This window comes from Myotis yumanensis, unplaced genomic scaffold (genome assembly GCF_028538775.1).
Source record: "Myotis yumanensis isolate MYYU_CA2020_CCGP unplaced genomic scaffold, mMyoYum1.0.hap1 SCAF_1, whole genome shotgun sequence".
NCBI classification, from domain to species: domain Eukaryota; kingdom Metazoa; phylum Chordata; class Mammalia; order Chiroptera; family Vespertilionidae; genus Myotis; species Myotis yumanensis.
Genome location: NW_027223752.1, coordinates 238,665,174 through 238,681,980, shown reverse-complemented (window position 1 = coordinate 238,681,980; position 16,807 = coordinate 238,665,174). Strand labels below are relative to the sequence as shown.

The 16,807-nt window shown below is 67.3% G+C and overlaps 2 protein-coding genes across 9 annotated transcripts in view; both read left to right on the top strand.

Annotated features, from left to right (window-relative positions):
* Positions 1 to 7,432, top strand: part of RGS12 (regulator of G protein signaling 12) — a 67,688-nt gene extending 60,256 nt beyond the window's left edge. For 2 of the 5 annotated variants that reach the window (XM_070400037.1, XM_070400027.1), the window contains 2 exons: positions 1,505 to 1,906; positions 6,994 to 7,430. In XM_070400037.1, coding sequence (XP_070256138.1) covers positions 1,505 to 1,906; positions 6,994 to 7,220 — 629 coding nt within the window. In that variant the 3' untranslated portion in view covers positions 7,221 to 7,430. Of the gene's footprint in view, positions 1 to 1,504; positions 1,907 to 2,090; positions 3,016 to 6,993 lie in introns of those variants that run through there. The other 3 variants (XM_070400001.1, XM_070400010.1, XM_070400018.1) reach the window with 3 other exon arrangements.
* A 1,205-nt stretch (positions 7,433 to 8,637) lies between these two features.
* HGFAC (HGF activator) lies at positions 8,638 to 16,449 on the top strand. 4 transcript variants are annotated; one of them, XM_070399934.1, is made up of 14 exons: positions 8,638 to 8,870; positions 9,374 to 9,554; positions 9,659 to 9,755; positions 9,965 to 10,044; positions 10,600 to 10,722; positions 10,837 to 10,968; positions 11,088 to 11,198; positions 11,294 to 11,468; positions 11,745 to 11,830; positions 12,396 to 12,651; positions 13,972 to 14,111; positions 14,380 to 14,520; positions 14,600 to 14,748; positions 15,239 to 16,449. In XM_070399934.1, the coding sequence occupies exons 1-14, from the start codon at positions 8,766 to 8,768 to the stop codon at positions 15,434 to 15,436; spliced, it is 1,974 nt and encodes a 657-aa protein (XP_070256035.1). In that variant the 5' UTR covers positions 8,638 to 8,765; the 3' UTR covers positions 15,437 to 16,449. The 4 variants fall into 4 exon arrangements, with proteins under 4 accessions (XP_070256035.1, XP_070256026.1, XP_070256052.1 ...); XM_070399925.1 differs by having other exon boundaries at positions 9,656 to 9,755; XM_070399951.1 differs by having other exon boundaries at positions 8,646 to 8,870; positions 15,254 to 16,449.
* The last annotated feature ends 358 nt before the right edge of the window (positions 16,450 to 16,807 follow it).

Here is a 16,807-nt window from a genome sequence, read left to right as displayed (position 1 = left end):
CCCTCACACCTCCCTTACAGCCATAACCCCACACCCCACAACCCCCCTTACAGCCATAACCCCACACCCCACAACCCCCCTTACAGCCATAACCCCACACCCCACAACCCCCCTTACAGCCATAACCCTACACCCCACACCCCCCTTACAGCCATAACCCCACACCCCTATACAGCCATAAGCCTACACCCCACACCCCCCTTACAGCCATAACCCCACACCCCTATACAGCCATAAGCCTACACCCCACAACCCCCCTTACAGCCATAACCTTACACCCCACAACCCCCCTTACAGCCATAACCCTACACCCTCACACCTCCCTTACAGCCATAACCCCACACCCCTATACAGCCATAAGCCTACACCCCACAACCCCCCTTACAGCCATAACCTTACACCCCACAACCCCCCTTACAGCCATAACCCTACACCCTCACACCCCCCTTACAGCCATAACCCTACACCCTCACACACCCCTTACAGCCATAACCCTACACCCTCACACCCCCCTTACAGCCATAACCCCTTCCTTACACCCCTCACACCCCCCTTACAGCCATAACCCTACACCCTCACACCCCCCTTACAGCCATAACCCCTTCCTTACACCCCTCACACCCCCCTCACAGCCATAACCCTACACCCTCACACCCCCCTCACAGCCATAACCCTACACCCCTCACACCCCCCTCACAGCCATCTCCTGCAGCTATAGCCCCGCAGCGTGGCTGTGATCCCTGTCACCTGAGAGTGTGTTCCTCCGTGTCTGTCCAGGGCTCTCAGGCAGAGGGTGGGAGCGCGCACCCCTCTGAGGTTGGCGCCTTCCTGAGAGGCATTAAGATGTCAGGTTTGAAAGCCCTTGTCCTTGGGAGCAGTTGGATGCTAGAGAAGCCCAGCGGGCCCTTCTCCTTGACCGTGGCCTTGAGCTCCACTGGAAACGCCCTTAGTAAGACGGCTCTGGAGGGGCCCCCGGGGCCAGCAGGTGTGGAGGGCGCGGAGGGGCCCGAGGGCTGAGGGGCTTCGTGCAGATAGGACTCCAGAACCCAGGCTTGGTGCCACCTCCCCCCTCCCGGGCCCCTCCTCTGCCCAGGCGGGCTCACCCAGCCACTGGCTCTGTGGAGCTGCAGCCTCTGCAGTCACTCCTTCATCCGGGAAGGGGCCCAGGGCTGCATGTCAAGGCCCCCAGTGTCACGTCCCTGCCAGAGCACAGCCAGCACCCCAAGCTGTCGGCACAGCCGTGGCGGGTCACGGGTGTGGGTGACTGGGTCTGGACTTCACACACCCCGATTTTCGGGGAGGCTTAAGGCTGCTTTGGATTGTTCTAGAAGCCTGGGCCTTCCCGCAGTTCTGTGGGCCGAGGTGCTAGGGGTGCAGGACCGCTGGCCGCAGCCTGTAGTCTGAAGGCAGTAGGACAGCGAGAGAGAACTTTCCAGACGTGCACTGCGGCTGCGGGCGGAGGGTGAGGCTCTCACACTCGGTCCACGGGGTCTCCTCCCAACAGCGTTTTTTGAGCTTATTTCCAAGGCTCAGAGCAACAGGGCCGACGACCAGCGCGGGCTGCTGAGGAAGGAAGACCTGGTGCTGCCCGAGTTCCTGCGCTTACCCCCGAGCGGCCCCGAGCCCGGCCTCCCCGGCCAGGAGAAGGCGCCCCGGCCCCGAGAGCACCCCGCCAGCCCAGCCACCAGCCCCGGCTCTGCTGACAGCCCCCCCTTCTGCACCTCCTCGACCCCCACGACGCCCACGCCCCACGCGCAGGAAGCAGAGTCCGGGGGCGTCCAGACCGTGGAGGGCGAACACGTGGCCGACCTGATGCTCACCGGGGAGGGGGACATCAGCAGCCCCAACAGCACTTTGCTGCCGCCTCCCCCCACCCCGCAGGACCCGGCAGGACCTCCCACTCCAGGTACCGCCGGGCGTGGCTCCCCTGCTCACCTCTGACTCTGCCACTCCACTGTCCCCCGGGAATGTCCCCCGGGAAAGTCCACCTGGTCCCCAATAAAAAAAGACACACATGTGGGAGGTCGACCCTTTGCCCCGTGATCGTCTAACGAGGCTTTTCCACAGCACCGTCCCCTCTGTTACCATAGTTACTGTGGGCTGGTCTACCAGGAGGTGTCAGGCACAGCTGAGGTCGGAGTGTGGTCAGGACGGGTCCCGGAGGCCTCCCGGCATGTGCCGTGTTCTGTGAGCAGACAGCGGCCTCCTCGCCCCTCACCCTCTGTCCGGCGATTCCAGAAAATGTATGTGTTCCTTAAAATGAGGAGAGCTAGCATGGTCCGTGTTCATCTCGAGACTGAAAAAAAGCATTTGTCTTGAGGAGTGAGTGATGCCCAGGTGACTTAGGACCACGCTCGGCACAGAGCCATCACAGGCGTCGGCCTGGGCTAGACAGGCTTGGGACCAGGGCTGGGGGTCTCCGAGGGGTGTCCTGACCTCGGGCAGTCACAGGCATCTCTCTCAACTCCTGGAAGCGTGAGTTTGGTTGTTCACTGAGCTTGGTGACGGTGACGTACGGCTGGCGGAGGGACTGTCCCAGGAGCCGCAGCTGGAAGTGGAGGTGAGGCTCCTGCCTGTTGCAAGGGGCTTCCAGGAGCCTTCCCACCCGCCCGCACTGGGCACGGCCCCGTGTGCATCCCCGCTGGGTGGACAGGGCGCCTGCTCGGTGTCCATGCTGACAGCGGGCTGCCCTGCCCCTGCACACACGACTCTCGGACGCTGTCAGCCCTGATCCGCTGGCAGGCGATGGAGCACCCCCGTTCACCCGCCAGGGCAGCCTGGGTCCTGCCGGGACCTGCAGCCGCACCTGGGGGGGTGGTGCGTTGTCCCTGCCTCCTTGGTAGCTTGTGGAGGACTGTGCTGTGGGGACCCGGCGCCTTCCCGCTGAGAGCGCCCCCCCCCCCCGGCCCCCACCCCCGCGCAGGAGCCAGGTGCATGCTGTCGCCTTCCGCACGCCCTGCAACCCCCTGCTCCCTGCACACCTGTGTCCTGTCGCCCATGTCTGGGTCTGTGCTCTTCCAGGAGGAATAAACCACAGCTCGTGATTGGACTGGATCAAAACTTCTTTCACGTGAATATTTATTTCCGCTTCAGCAAGCTGTCGATGCATTCTACTCCAAGGAGAGTGTCACACATTTTTAGGAACTCCATGGGTTCCCTTAACAGAGTGGCTTTTAAATATATGTTTTTATTGATTTCAGAGAGGAGAGAGAGAGATAGAGGCATCAATGATGAGAGAGAATCATGGATCGGCTGCCTCCTGCACACCCCACACTGGGGATCGAGCCTGCAACCCGAGCATGTGCCCTTGACTGGAATCAAACCTGGGACCCCTCAGCCCCCAGGCCAATGCTCTATCCACTGGACCAAACCAGCCGGGGCGATCTAGTGGCTTTTTAAAATAGGCCGTTCACTCAGCAGATGCTCTCAAGCACCCATAGGCAGCCCTGTGCCGGCGGCGAGGAGGGGGCAGCCCGGGCCTCTCCCTGAGCGGGCATCGGCATCTGCTGTCGCCTGGGGAGGGGAGGCGGCCAGGCCCGACTCTTCCACCCGTTCCCTTGGGCCAGAGCCGACCCTGTGGTTGGCTGTCAGTTCCCACCTGCCCCTGCGGCTCCGAGCTCCGAGCTCGGTGCGCCCCGAGTGGCCGCTCCGGCTCAGGCTTTCCACCTGGTGATAGGTGCCCTCTGTTCCCTGGGCTCAGCCCTCGGGTCTCAAAGCCTCGTCTCCATTCTCCTTAGACGTCGCCTCACCCCAGGGTGCTCAGCACGCACTGGCTGGCGAGGACCTTTAACCCCGTCACCACCTGCTGGGTCTGAGTGGAGGGGGACTGTGTGTCATGAGCGGGAACCAGGGCTTTGGTTGGGGCTGTGAAGCTTGCTCACAGGGATCAGCCTCCGAGGCGGTGGAGTGGGGTGGGGTGGGGTGGGGTGTCCAGGGCTGGTGGCTGAGGGTGGACCACGGAGCCCCTGCCCCGCCCCTCCCCTCCCCTCCCCATATTTCCCAGTTTAGCTGCGCCCAGTCTCCTTGTGCTGTGAGAGTGAGGGGCACCCCGGGAGGCTTCACAGAGGAGGTGGCAGGGTGGCCTTGAAGGACACAGGACCCATCTAGCAGACAATTCAGAGCATGTGGGCAGGAGTCACAGCAGAGGAGGACACGGAGGGTCCCTCTGGGGCAGGAAGGGCCGGGGAGGGCCACTGAGGTGGCTCTGGCGCCCCGATTGCGGTGGCGGTGGCGCTCCAACTGGGCCCTCGGGGCTGACTGGAGCCGGAACCGCAGAATTCGTCAGCTCATGTCGGGCTGTGGAGCCCTGGGGGGAGGGGCCAGTAGGGCCCTGAGAGGCGGAGGCGAGGTCCTGGCCCAGCCTCATATCTGCTGAGGGAGTGGCACGGGCACCCTTTGGAAATGGCCCCTGGCGCCCTGTGGGGTCCCGTGTTGCCTGCCTGCCAGGGAGGCCGGGCGGGCAGCTGCTCCGGGCCGGCCCTGGCACCAGGCCTCGGCACCCGTTGACTGCATGGGGCTGGGCCGCTGCCACTGAGTCACGGGCCTGGGGCTGCCACTTACTCAGAAAGCAAATCTGGGCCAGGCAGGCAGGAAGGGCCTGGACCTTGGCCACCCGCCCCCAGACACAGGTCCTCAGCCGGCACCAGCTGCTCCGTCCCCGACACGGCAGGCCCGCCCTGGGCCTGCTAAGCTGTCCCGGCTCCAGCTGCCCCTGCAGCCTTTGTCGCCCGGGCCCATCGGGCTGGACGGGAGGGCCCTGCTCCTGGCCTGAGTGGGACCGCAGGTCCTTTACTGCTCCAGACAGATGCCCCCGAGCAGGCAGAGAACCCGGCAAGCCCTGCCCTCCACCCTGAAGCTAAATGGAAGCGCCCTGCCCCACCTCCCACCCTGCGGCCGCCTGTGGAGCATGGGGGCCCAGTGACAGGTGGGATGGTGGGGCCCAGTGGGAGGCCTAGTGTGATGTTTGCTGAATGACTAAAGGACTGGACCCTCGGGCCTCAGGGGAAACCCTTCCCCATGGTTTTGAATAAGACACGCCTGGCCCAGCAGCCGTGGCCGGGGAGGACACGCGGCCGGGCACTCTGACACTGACGAGCCACGGGGAAGCCCTGGGGGCCACGTGGAGGCGCTCATGGAGGCCTGGGGTGCAGTAAGGTGGGACTTTGGGGCCACGGAGCAGCTGGGGACACAGGCTCCTGATCCCACAGCATCCCACTCTCACTCAGAAGCCTCAGACCCACGGAGGAAGCGGAGCCAGGCCAGGGAAACCGAGGCCCAGGGAGGGCTGGTCCGTGGGGCAGGACTCCATGTCGATTGTGGGTCACCGGCTGGGACGCCTGCTCGCCGTGGGCACCTGAGGGTCCTCGGCCCTGGGCTCACTGACACCCTATAGATTCTACACCAGGGCCCTGGCATCCCTAACCTGGGCGGCACCGCCTGCCCCGTCCCAGTGGTGAGCCAGGGGAGGGCAGTGGAGGGCGCCAGGGCTAGGAGCTTCTGCCAAGCCCACCCCCTGCCGGTCCCTGGGGACTGCGCCTGGAAAGACAGGTCTCGGTCCTCCAGGGCCTCATCGGGGCTCCGCGGCCCACCCAGAGGTTACTGGCACAGAACCAGGGCTGCCCACCCAGGGCCTAGGAGTTTCTGGTGGCCCGAGGACTCCCGGGGCTGAGGCGGGGCCACTGGGCACTGAGCAGCCTGCAGGCGGGGCAGCTAGTCCGCTCGGGGGACAGGCACAAGGCCCGGGTGTGGCCATGGGGTAGGAGAGCGCAGCCGGAACCCAGGCAGGTGCCAGGAAGGACTGTTTGTGAGGGTGAGGACATGGGCCTGAGGTGGAGGCAGGTGGACAGCTGGCAGCCAGGCTGGGTGGGCACAGGGGCTCTGGAGCCGCCTCTGCCCCACGCTGGCCTGTGAGCTGCGTCCTGCAGCGAGGCTGGCGGTGAGGTCTGTGTGTGAGGCCGAGTGCCTGGGGGCCTTGCCAAGGGCCAGTCCTGTCTGGAACAGCCCCACCCAGAGCTTGGTCCCCCCCAGCCCAGGCAAGGGGGCCTGTCCCTTGGCACCCACTTACTGTGGCCCCAGTGCCCCTGGCCTAAGGGCAAGCCCTGCAGACAGCCCCCAGGGGTGTTGGGGCCATAGTATCCTGGGGTGGAGTCAGGGAAGGCAAGGCGGGGCTCAGCAGGGAGCCCGGGCAGCAGGGAGGTCTCTTGGGGCAACAGTCTCCTCCCCGCCCCCGCCCCCCCCCCCCCCCCCCCCCCACTGCTCTCCACTGGCCACAACCCAGCCGGGAGCCCCTGGATCCCTGTGAACAGCCCTGCAGCTGGTGGGGCCCTGGGACCCCTCCCCTCCCCCTCCAGTTCCTCTGCCACCCCAGCCCCTCCTGGGGCACAGAAATCCTCATTCCTGCACCGCACACCGCACACCACACACCGAACACCTCCCACTCACAACCCAGCCCGGGGGCAGCTCAGCATCCTCGGCCGGCCAGGGGGCGCCACCGGGAGAGGAGGGAATGAGGGGGGCAGGGGCAGGTGGGCAGGGCCCAGGTGCTGAACAGCTTTTGAAGGACCCGGGCTGGCCTGGCACAGACGAGGGCAGGGTGCAGGGAGCCCTAGGTGTCCTTGTGACCAGTAGGGGCTCCCCGGGCGCCATGGCACAGAACCTGGGCCCTGCACCCCCAGCACTGGGGCCCCAGCCTCTGCCTCCCCTCTCGATTCATGCCTGTGCCCCCTCGGCCTGGGACCTTCCTCACACTGTGTGGCCTCTGCCGCCCAGACGTGCAGGGGCCCCGAGGGGCTGGTGGCTTGAGGCTGACGGTCTGTAGACCCCTGACCCCAGCCGAGGCTAAGGTCAGAGGTGGCCGGCCTGCGGGATGCATTTGGGCATTTGAGGAACCCCTCCCACGGCCAGTGTCCATGCAGAGCAGGTGGGTGGGGATTCCTGCTGGGTGTCTGCAGGCCTGGGGGGATGGTGACAGCTTCTCTCTTCTCCCTGTGACAGGAGGCGGGGCACACAGCAGCCGAGGCCTCCCGGTCAACACGATCATCGACGTGGACCTGGTTGCTGGCTCGGCCCCTGGGCCAGGCCACAGGGCTCCAGGGGTGCGGACAGGCCCCCGGAGGCCACAGGCCAGCAGGCCCCCCGCACCAGACCTCCCCGGCCTGAGCCCCATCGCAGGTGGGCCTGCCAAGCCCAAAGCCAGCCCGCACCACGCCACCTTCGTCTGAGGCCACCCGCAGCCCGCCCGCTGGCGGGCCCCATACCTCCAGACCTCCCCTGAAGGCCATGTCTCCGGGCAGCCCCAGCCCATCGTGAGGGCCTTTGGCGGCCACCCCGACCACTGTGCCCTCGGACGCCACCAGGAAGGCGGAGGGCTGGCTCGGAGGGCTCCTGGGCCCACCCCCTGCCACGGCCTCCAGCCTTCCCCCAATAAAGTGTTTTCAAGGACCCTGTGTTGGCCTCCTGCTGGGTGCCGGGTCCCAGGCCATCTGTCCTCTGTCCTCGTGTCCTCGTCCTCGGAGGTGTTGCCATGGCCTCCAGGACCATGTGGGGGAGGGGCTTGAGGAAGTGGGGCCTGCGGGTCAGGCCGGGTCTCCGGGCAGTGGGGCCCTGCAGGCTGCCATGCACTTGGCCTGTCAGTGGAGGGATTGTCTGAGCGGAAGGCCTGGGCAGGAGTAACAGGGCTGTGCCCAGCTCCTGAGGCTGGAGCGGGTTTCATTACAGAATGGCCTGAGCCAAGTCAGGAGGGGACCGGTGGCAGGTCAGCGGCAGGGCCCCGTGAGGTGTTGGGTTGAAGCAGACGGAGACGGCGCCATGGTCCCAGGTTGCCTCGCTGGAACCCCAATGTACAGCTCGGTGTGAGGGGCCCTCCGCCCTCGGTCTGCATCCGCAGATGGTGGGGAAGGGGTGGGGTCTGGTCTTACCGGGTTTGTCAGAGGCCAGAGAACAGCCAGGCTGTGGGGTTCTGAGTGCTCCCAGGGAGGGGCTCCAGGAGAGGCGTGGGCAGGAAGACGGGCGGCACCCATGTGCCCAGCGCCCTCTCCTCCTGGGCGCGGTGAGGCAGGTGCAGTGCCAGCCCCTCTGCACCCCGTGCGGGCGGCCGGCATTCTGGGCAGGAGGGACAACTGCCGTGTGTGGGGCACTGCCCAGCCCAGGCCACGGAGGGGAGGACCCCAAGCCAGGCCTCTGGCCCTTGGTGGCCCCTGGGTACCTGGCCTCGGCTCTGCTGGGGACCAGAGAGGAAGTCCAGGAGAGGTGGGAGGGGGGCTCCTGGACACCCCAGGGCAGCCCGAGGGGGCTCTGGTCCTGCTCCCCGTGTTGCACTTCCCGGGGGGGCCCCGCCCCAGGCTCCTCCTGGAGGGACCGCAGAGGCCCCCGTCCTGGGTCACTGCCACGCGAAGCCCAGCACACCCAGCCTCCTCTCCGCCGGCCTGGGCTGGTTGTGGGCAGCACCCCCTCTGGCTGGGCGGGAACGAGCAGACACGCAGCTGCTCTGGTTACGGGCAGCTCAAACACGCCATGGCCAGCCCTGCGGCCCCGCAGGAACCGGAAGCCAGGCTGGGGGCCCGGGCCCCTGCCTGCATGCCATCCTGGGAGACCCAGGACATGGGACATGCCCCGTGGGCCTGGCGGGTGAGCCAGGCAGTAAGTGCAGGGCCTGCGGGCCGGCAGGGGAGGCCGCCGGTTAATCATTTCCAGGCGGCCTTGACCCCTCCTGCCCCGGCCACTCTGCTCCTGACTTCTGCTGCCCTCACTCCAGCGCGGGAGGAGCCATGGGGTGCTGGGCCTGGGTCCCCAGACCCTGCCCCCCGCCCAGACTGTCACTGCTGCTGCTGCTGCTGCTGGCGCCTCTCAGGGCCCAGCCCCAGGCTGGAAGGGTGAGCACTGACCCATCACACTGTGACCTGGGGCTCCCTGTGCCCACTCTGGGTCCTGGGGCCGAGGCTGGGGCCGGTGTGGAGCGGGCGAGGGGCCCAAGGTGCTGAAAGCTGGTTGTGGGGGTGCTGGGCTGGTGGGCAGGGCAGAACCTGGGCATCCAACTTACTGGACCCCACCTCGGGGCATGGGGGCCGCTCCCCGCTCTGGGCCTGTGGGGTCTGAGAGTTTGAGGTGGGGGTGGGGGTGAGGGTGGGGGTAGGGCCTTTGAGGGCCTCACCCCAGCTCTAGGCCCAGGATGGAGCAGGCGCGGCCGGCCCTGAGCCAGCTGTCTCAGCGGGCCTGCTGGGCTCGGCTGGAGGGCTTGTTGGACCCTCAGGGTGCCCATGGCGCCCAGTCCCCACTCCAAGGTCTGAGGGCCCAAGTACCTGAGGCTCAGGGCAGGGCCTGAGTGTTGGGGGGCCGGCCCCACCTGAATGCTGTCACAGCTCTCGGCTCCTCTTAGAACCACACGGAGTACCGAGAACCTAATGCCACAGTGACCTCCAGGACCCCCACTATTCCTGTGACCTCAGTGACCCCCACGACCTCTCCCGCGAGCACTACAGAGGCAGAGGGTCCCCATGGTGGGGGGCTCACCTCCCCGCCCAGGGCGGTCCCCTCCGGCAGCAGCCCTGGGAGCCCAGGTCGGTCAGGGGCTTCCTGGAGGAGGTGGGGGCTGCACCCGGACGGTGGGTGGGGAGTGGGGGGGGACGGGCGGGAGCCCGTGACGCTGGCCGCCTCCCAGCAGTGCTCACCGAGGACGGGCAGCCCTGCCGGTTCCCCTTCCGCTTGGGCGGCCGCCTGCTCCATTCCTGCACGTCGGAGGGAAGCGCCCACAGGAAGTGGTGGGTCCCACTGGGCAAGGCCCCCCCTCCTGGTCCCACGGCCCCTCCCACCCTCCCACCCTCCTGCTCAGATGGGTGACACAGGTGTGATTGGACGCATGACTGAATGGGCGTGAGTGCGTGCGTGCATCGCAGAGATCCGCAACCTCGGGGCTGGAGGGGCAGGTCTCTGGTCTGGGCACCCACGTCACCGCACACGTCACCCCCAGGTGTGCCACGACTCACAACTATGACCGTGACCGGGCCTGGGGCTACTGCGCGCAGGGCTCCACGCCCCGGGAGGGCCCAGGTGGGTGCCTGGGGGGGTGTCGGGAGGCCTGAGCCCAGGCCAGGAGGGGGCTGGGCCTGTGTGGGCTGAGCTTGGGGCATCCAGCCAACATGCTGAAGGGGGCGGGGCCCAGGGGACAGGGGCAGGGGAGCCATCAGCCAGGGGACCCCCTCTCTGGGGCCACAGGATTGCTTTGTCCATTGCTGGGAGCAAGACACCCCCTGGTGGCCAGGCCAGGCCCTGCGGCCACACAGGCCAGCCCTGCCCAGGTGAGGGCCAGTGGGGTCTGCAGGTGCTGGCAGCCCTGCCTATGATGGTCCCAGGTTACAAGGGCGGAGACTGTGCTGCCTGGCGGGGGGTGGTCAGGCTCCCAGGGTGCTGGGAGCAGAGCCAGAGGCCCTGCGTGCCGAGGGGGGCTGTGGGCGGCCTGCATTCCCTCCCAGGACCCCCTCCCAGGACCCCAGAAGGGGCATCTTTAAGGCGGCAGGCCCAACAGAGACAAGCAGGGAGGGTCACAGAGGGGGAGGACAGACTGCCCGGGCTGAGACCCCTACCCCCCCTCCTGCGCGTCCCCAGCGGCTCTGGATCCCTGTGCCTCCAGCCCCTGCCTCAACGGGGGCTCCTGCACCAACACCCAGGACCCCGGCTCCCACCACTGCACCTGCCCTGTGGGCTTCACCGGCAAGGACTGCGGCACGGGTGAGCGGGGCCTGGGGGGCCGCGGGGCCTGGGAGGAGGGGCGCCCGCCGCATGCAGGGGGGCTGCACGGGGCAGTGGTGTGCCCAGAGCAGGGACACATGGTGTGGTTCCCAGAGAAATGCTTCGACGAGACCCGCTACGAGTACCTGGAGGAGGGCGACAGCTGGGCCCGCGTGCACCAGGGCCGAGTGGAGCAGTGCCAGTGCGCGGGGGGCCGGGTCCAGTGTGAGGACACACGCCACACAGGTACCCCCGGCTGGGCGGGGGCAGAGCCTTCCCACGGGCGTCCCGTGCCAGGGGAAGGGACTCCGCTGGGACCACCCATGCGTCCGGCCCCGAGGCCTAGCTTCTGAGCCCTCCCCCAGCTTGCCTGAGCAGCCCGTGCCTGAACGGGGGCACCTGCCACCTGATTGTGGCCACCGGGACCACCGTCTGCGCCTGTGCCCCGGGCCACGCCGGGAGGCTCTGCAACATCGGTGAGTGGCTCGGCCTCAGAGCCGTGGGCTGGCCCCTGGGCTGGGCAGGGCGGGGGCAGCCTCGGGCCCAGTCTCACCGCCGCTGCTGCCCACAGTGCCCGCCCAGCGCTGCTTCGTGGGGAACGGCACCGAGTACCGGGGCGTGGCCAGCACGGCAGCCTCGGGCCTCAGCTGCCTGGCCTGGAACTCTGACCTGCTCTACCAGGAGCTGCACGTGGACTCGGTGGGCGCCGCGGCCCTGCTCGGCCTGGGCCCCCACGCCTACTGCCGGTCAGCACTGGCCCGAGGCCACCTCACCCGCGGGCAGGGTCCGTCCTGGGGAGGCCCCTGTCAGGCGCACAGGGACTCCTGGCCCTTCTGCCTGGAGGCTCTTCCCCAGCGAGAAGGGCCAGGCGGGGTCAGGCCCCAGGCCACTGTGTCCATCACAGAGAGAGCAAGGCTGCTCCGGGCGGGTGGAAGGACCCCCTGCAAGGGGTCTCATGCCCCTATCCCCACTTCCCTCGCTGAGATCAGTGTGACAGCACCCACCGCTCCCCTGCCCCCCAGGAACCCCGACAAGGACGAGCGGCCCTGGTGCTACGTGGTGAAGGAGCACGCGCTCTCCTGGGAGTACTGCCGCCTGGCGGCCTGCGGTGCGTGCTGGCGGGAGGGGGACAGGGTGGGCGGTGCCACCCCATCCCACTCCCACTCCCACTCCCACTCCCACTCCCGGCCTCTTCTCTCTGAGCGGTGGAGAAACAGCTCCCGGGGCAAGGCTGGTCCCAGGAGTCAGCAGGCAGGCCGGTCCCCGGGCCCCTGAACATGCAGGGCGGCGTGCCAACAGGGCGGACAGCATAGGGGCGGACAGCATAGGGGCGTCCAGCAGGCGCCCTGGAGGCAGACGCTGGGGGGCAGCTCCCCTCTGGCCCTGCCCGTGCTCTCTGCCCCCGCTGGCCTTGCCTCTGGGGTCCCTAACACCTGCCAGGTGTGCAGGCCACTCTGGTTCCCCCGAAGCCTGGGGTTGGGGTCTCCTCCTACGGATGAGGAAGCGGAGGACAGAGCGTGAGTCCTGTGCCCGGAGGCAGAGCTGAGCCAGCCCCGGCCCTCGTCCAGAGGGGCGGCCAGGATGGAGAGGGCGGTGGGGGAACGCCCGGGGCCTGAGGACGGTGGCAGGTGGGTGCACCTGGGGCTCGTGTGACCAGCGACCGGTGCCCCCAGAATCCCTCACCAGAATCCAGCTCCCACCCGACCTGGCCCTGCTGACGGTGCCTGAGGCGGTCCCCCCGGCGCGCCAGACCTGCGGCCGGCGGCACAAGAAGAGGAACTTCCTCCGGCCTCGCATCATCGGGGGCTCGTCCTCCCTGCCCGGCTCCCACCCCTGGCTGGCCGCCATCTACATCGGGGACAGCTTCTGCGCGGGGAGCCTCGTCCACACCTGCTGGGTGGTGTCTGCCGCCCACTGCTTCTCCAACAGGTGGGCGCTGGCCCCAGGGTCCTGACCCCCCGGCCCACCCCCACCCGGCCACCCAGCCACCGTCGCCCAGCCATCCACATCTCTGGGCTCTCCACCAACCCCCCCAACCGTCCCCCCACCCAGATGCCTGTCCGCGCGTCCCCGCGCCACCTCCATCCTTTGGTGCCTCTGCTCCCGGGGCCCCGGCGCCCCTCTGCCTCGGGTGGGACGGGCGTCCAGCCAGTGCTGGACCCAGAGGCTGCAGAGACCCGCGGGCCCGGTCGATGCCATCCCTGCCGGCGCCCAGGCTCCCGCTGTCAGATGCTCCGGGGCGCGGTTGGGGGGGCGGGGCTGGGGGAATAGTCAGGCATGCGCAGTAGGGGTGGTGGGCGGGGCCTGCCCGCGCAGCCCCCGCCAGCCCCGCCCCTGGACTGCCGGTGGCATGGGGGGGCGGGCCCGCTGGGACTCGAGGCCCTGCCCAGTCAGCCGCTCGGGGAGTGCGGACCCGCCTCTCACTCTCCGGGGGACCAGCAAGCTCTGAGCGAAAGCCAGCTCCTCCCCACGGCCGGCCTGGGGCCCCAAGTCTGGGGGTTCTGGGGAGCGGGCACTGTCCTGATTGGCAGCTCAGGAGTCAGGAGCCGGGGGAACCCTGGGGGATTAGCAGTGCACCCCCGTGGTCACCCCAGGGACTGCAGAGTGTGTGGGGGGGCGGGGGGCGGAGGCGCTCCGTGGGCACAAGTCCTGTGCTGACCTGTTACCTCCGCGGGCGCTTGGCTGGGCCTGGGAAACGGGACCCCGAGTATGGGATTGAGGGGTCAAGGGGCTGGGGGAGGGGAGGAGCCGGGAGTGGGGACCGGGGGACCCCAGCACGCTGGCCGCAAGACTGGAATGGGACAGATGTGGTCCGGAGAGAAGGCAGGAGGTTGAGGGCGTGGCTCAGACTCTTGGGCCCCGCCCCTTAGAGGACACACAGGCAGAACTGGCTCCCCTCCCCCTCAAGGCCTGGGTGTCCCCAGCCCTGAGCTCACTGGCCGCCCATCCTGAGCGATACCCAGGAGCCCTGAGCTCTGGCCCTGCCCGGGGGCGGGGGCACCGAGGCCCACGGTGTGCTGGGCATGGGCTGCCCGGGCGTGGGGGCCGTTTCCCAGGAGGCCTGAGGCCTGGGAGGGCTGAGCAGAGCCAGAGGGACCCCCATACAGCAGATGGGAAAGTGGGGGTGCTGATAGGGCCCGGTGGCTGACCGAGGGGCTGCCTCTGGGACGCTTGGCCCCCATGGGTGCAGGGACAGCCAACCTCAGGGCCCAAGGGGAGGCCAGAGCCCTGCTGTCCCCCCCCCCACAGCCCCCCAAAGGAGAGCGTCTCCGTGGTCCTGGGACAGCACTTCTTCAACCTGACGACGGACGTGACACAGGCATTTCGCATTGAGAAGTACATCCCATACCCCCTGTACTCGGTGTTCAACCCCAGTGACCATGACCTTGGTGAGGCTCAGGGCAGGCGGTGCAGCCAGGAGAGGGGCGGGTGGGCACCTGGGGAACCCTGGGAGAGGCCTCAGGTCCGGGAATGTGAGGAGGGGTGGACGGAGGGACAGAGGCGTGGGGAGGGGCCTGGCCTGGCCTTCCTGCCCCCTCTGGGTCTTCCCGTCACAGCCTCCCGCCCAGCAGGGCGCACCTGGTGTGACTCAGCGGCCGCGCTGTACCCATCATGGACCCCCCACCCCGGCTGACCTCTGGCCTCTCTCCCGCCCAGTCCTGATCCGGCTGAGGAAGAAGGGGGACCGCTGTGCCGTCCGCTCCCAGTTCGTCCAGCCCATCTGCCTGCCTGAGCCCAGCAGCCCCTTCCCCGCCGGACACAAGTGCCAGATCGCGGGCTGGGGCCACCAGGACGAGAGTGCGTGGCGGTGGGGGCAACTGGCAGTGTGGTACCCGGGGAGCAGTGCCCACCCTGACACACGTGTCCCTGCCCGCAGACGTGAGCGGCTACTCCAGCTCCCTGCGGGAGGCGCTGGTGCCCCTGGTGGCCGACCACAAGTGCAGCAGCCCCGAGGTGTACGGGGCCGACATCAGCCCCAACATGCTGTGCGCCGGCTACTTCGACTGCAAGTCTGACGCCTGCCAGGTGAGCCAGCCTCAGACCTACGTGCCCTGGGGAAGGGGACCGGCCCGCAGGGCCAGCGGGGGCCAAGGCAGACAGCACACATACCCCCCATCCCTGTTCCCCACCGCTGCTGGAGGGCCCCACAGTGGGACAGAGATACCCCCTCACACAGATGGGGAGCCTGAGGCCCAGGGAAGGGCAGGTCACAAAGCCGGACAGCCCAGCTGTCCAACCGAGGGCAGGGCTGGCCACGTGACCCCAAAGGCCAGCCTCTTCCCCCAGAGCTCTCACCGCGGGCTCGCCCATCAGCCAGTCCCAGCAGCGCACACTCATCCAGGCAGGACCTGTGTGTGCAAGCCTGAGGCGTTATAGATGGGGAAACTGAGGCCAGAGAGGCCCACCACTCTTCCCAGGTCACACAACTCAGATGCGGCCAGGGAGTGTGGGGGGCTGTTTCCGGGGTGCCCAGGAGCTGAGCCAGGGCCTCCTGAGCTGGCCCCGGCTCTGACAGGCAGCTCTGCTGCAGGGGGACTCGGGGGGACCCCTGGTCTGTGAGAAGAACGGCGTGGCCTACCTGTACGGCATCATCAGCTGGGGCGATGGCTGCGGGCGGCTCAACAAGCCCGGCGTCTACACCCGAGTGGCCAATTACGTGAACTGGATCAACGACCGGATTCGGCCCCCTAAGCGGCCTGCAGATTCCCCCTGAGACCCCGCCCCCGGACATGCTGCCTCCTTGCCATTCCCTGCCGGCTGGCAATAAAGCTGCTCCCAAAAGCACAGCTCGCCCAGCCTGGCCCGCTGCCCCGCCCAGCCTCCCCTCCGAGGCCGACCCAGGCCTGCACACACCTCCCCTGCACGAGCTCCCTCTAACCCAACCCCCCACCCCCGGTGTTGAGTGTGGGTCCGTTAAAGAGGGGACTCGCATGTATAGATTGTCGAGGGTCAAGCCAGCTTTGCATTCCTGAGTGAACTGTGGAGTCAGAGTGTGAGCCAGGCGCCTTCCATGTGCCCGCCCCAGGCTTGTTCCCAGCTCAGGAGGCTGGTCTCACAGGCTGATCAGTGAACTCTGTGCCCAGTGGGTTATGGTGGGGCCTCAGGGAGCCCAGCAGAAGGTCCGAGAAGGAGCAGAGTGAGATGGAGTATTGATGTTCCTGGCTCCCTCCTTTTGGGGTCACCTCGGTGTTACAGGTTGTACCCTAAAACCCGTATGTTGGCTCCAGGACCTCAGAATAGGACCATTTGGAGAGAAGACCTTCACAGAGCGACCAGGTTAGCACGAGGTCAGGGTGGGCCCTGATCCAACACAATGTGTCCTTATAAGAGAGGGAGAGCGGGGCCAGGCAGACGGAAGGAAGCCGGTGTGATGTGCCATCTGAGGAGGCAGCCATCTGCAGCCAAGGATGGACCTGAGCAGCTCCCCCCCTGCGGACACCTCCATCCGAGACCTCTGCCCGGAACCGTGAGACGCTGTGTCCACTGCTTAAGTCCCCAGTCTGTGGTGCTTTGTTACAGTGGCCGAGCACACCGGTACACCCAGGCCCCCACCGACGGTCACTCCCCACACACGCACATGGCTCTGGACAGTTGTGGTGACTCACCCCTCCTCACCCCCTGGTCTGAAGGAGCCAGGGCAGCAGAGCGCCCCGGGGCCCCCACAATGACGCCTTGTGAATAAACCCGTCCGGCTTGTCCTCTGTCGTGCAGCCTGCGAGGACCCTGGCTATTGGTCACCCTGTTGTCTTTTATAAGCTTGTTTCAGATTTGCTTAGATTTCTCTTTAGGATTTGACATTTGCGTTTCTGACTGAGACTGTCAGTGTCTGTCCTCAAGGCTATACCAACCTCAGCATGAGCTCAAGAGTACCTCACAGGCCCAGCGGCCAGAAGCCAGAGGCTGGGCTCTGAGAGGGCTCACTTCCAGGTGTGCAGGGGGCCCCAAGTTGGGGGGCCTGCTTGCTGTGTCCTCAGGTGTCTTTACTGAGGTCACTAATCCTGCCATGGGGGCTCCATCCTTGTGACCTGCTCACCTCCCAAGGCCCCTCCTCCTGACACCGGCACACAAAGGGCTGGACTTCACA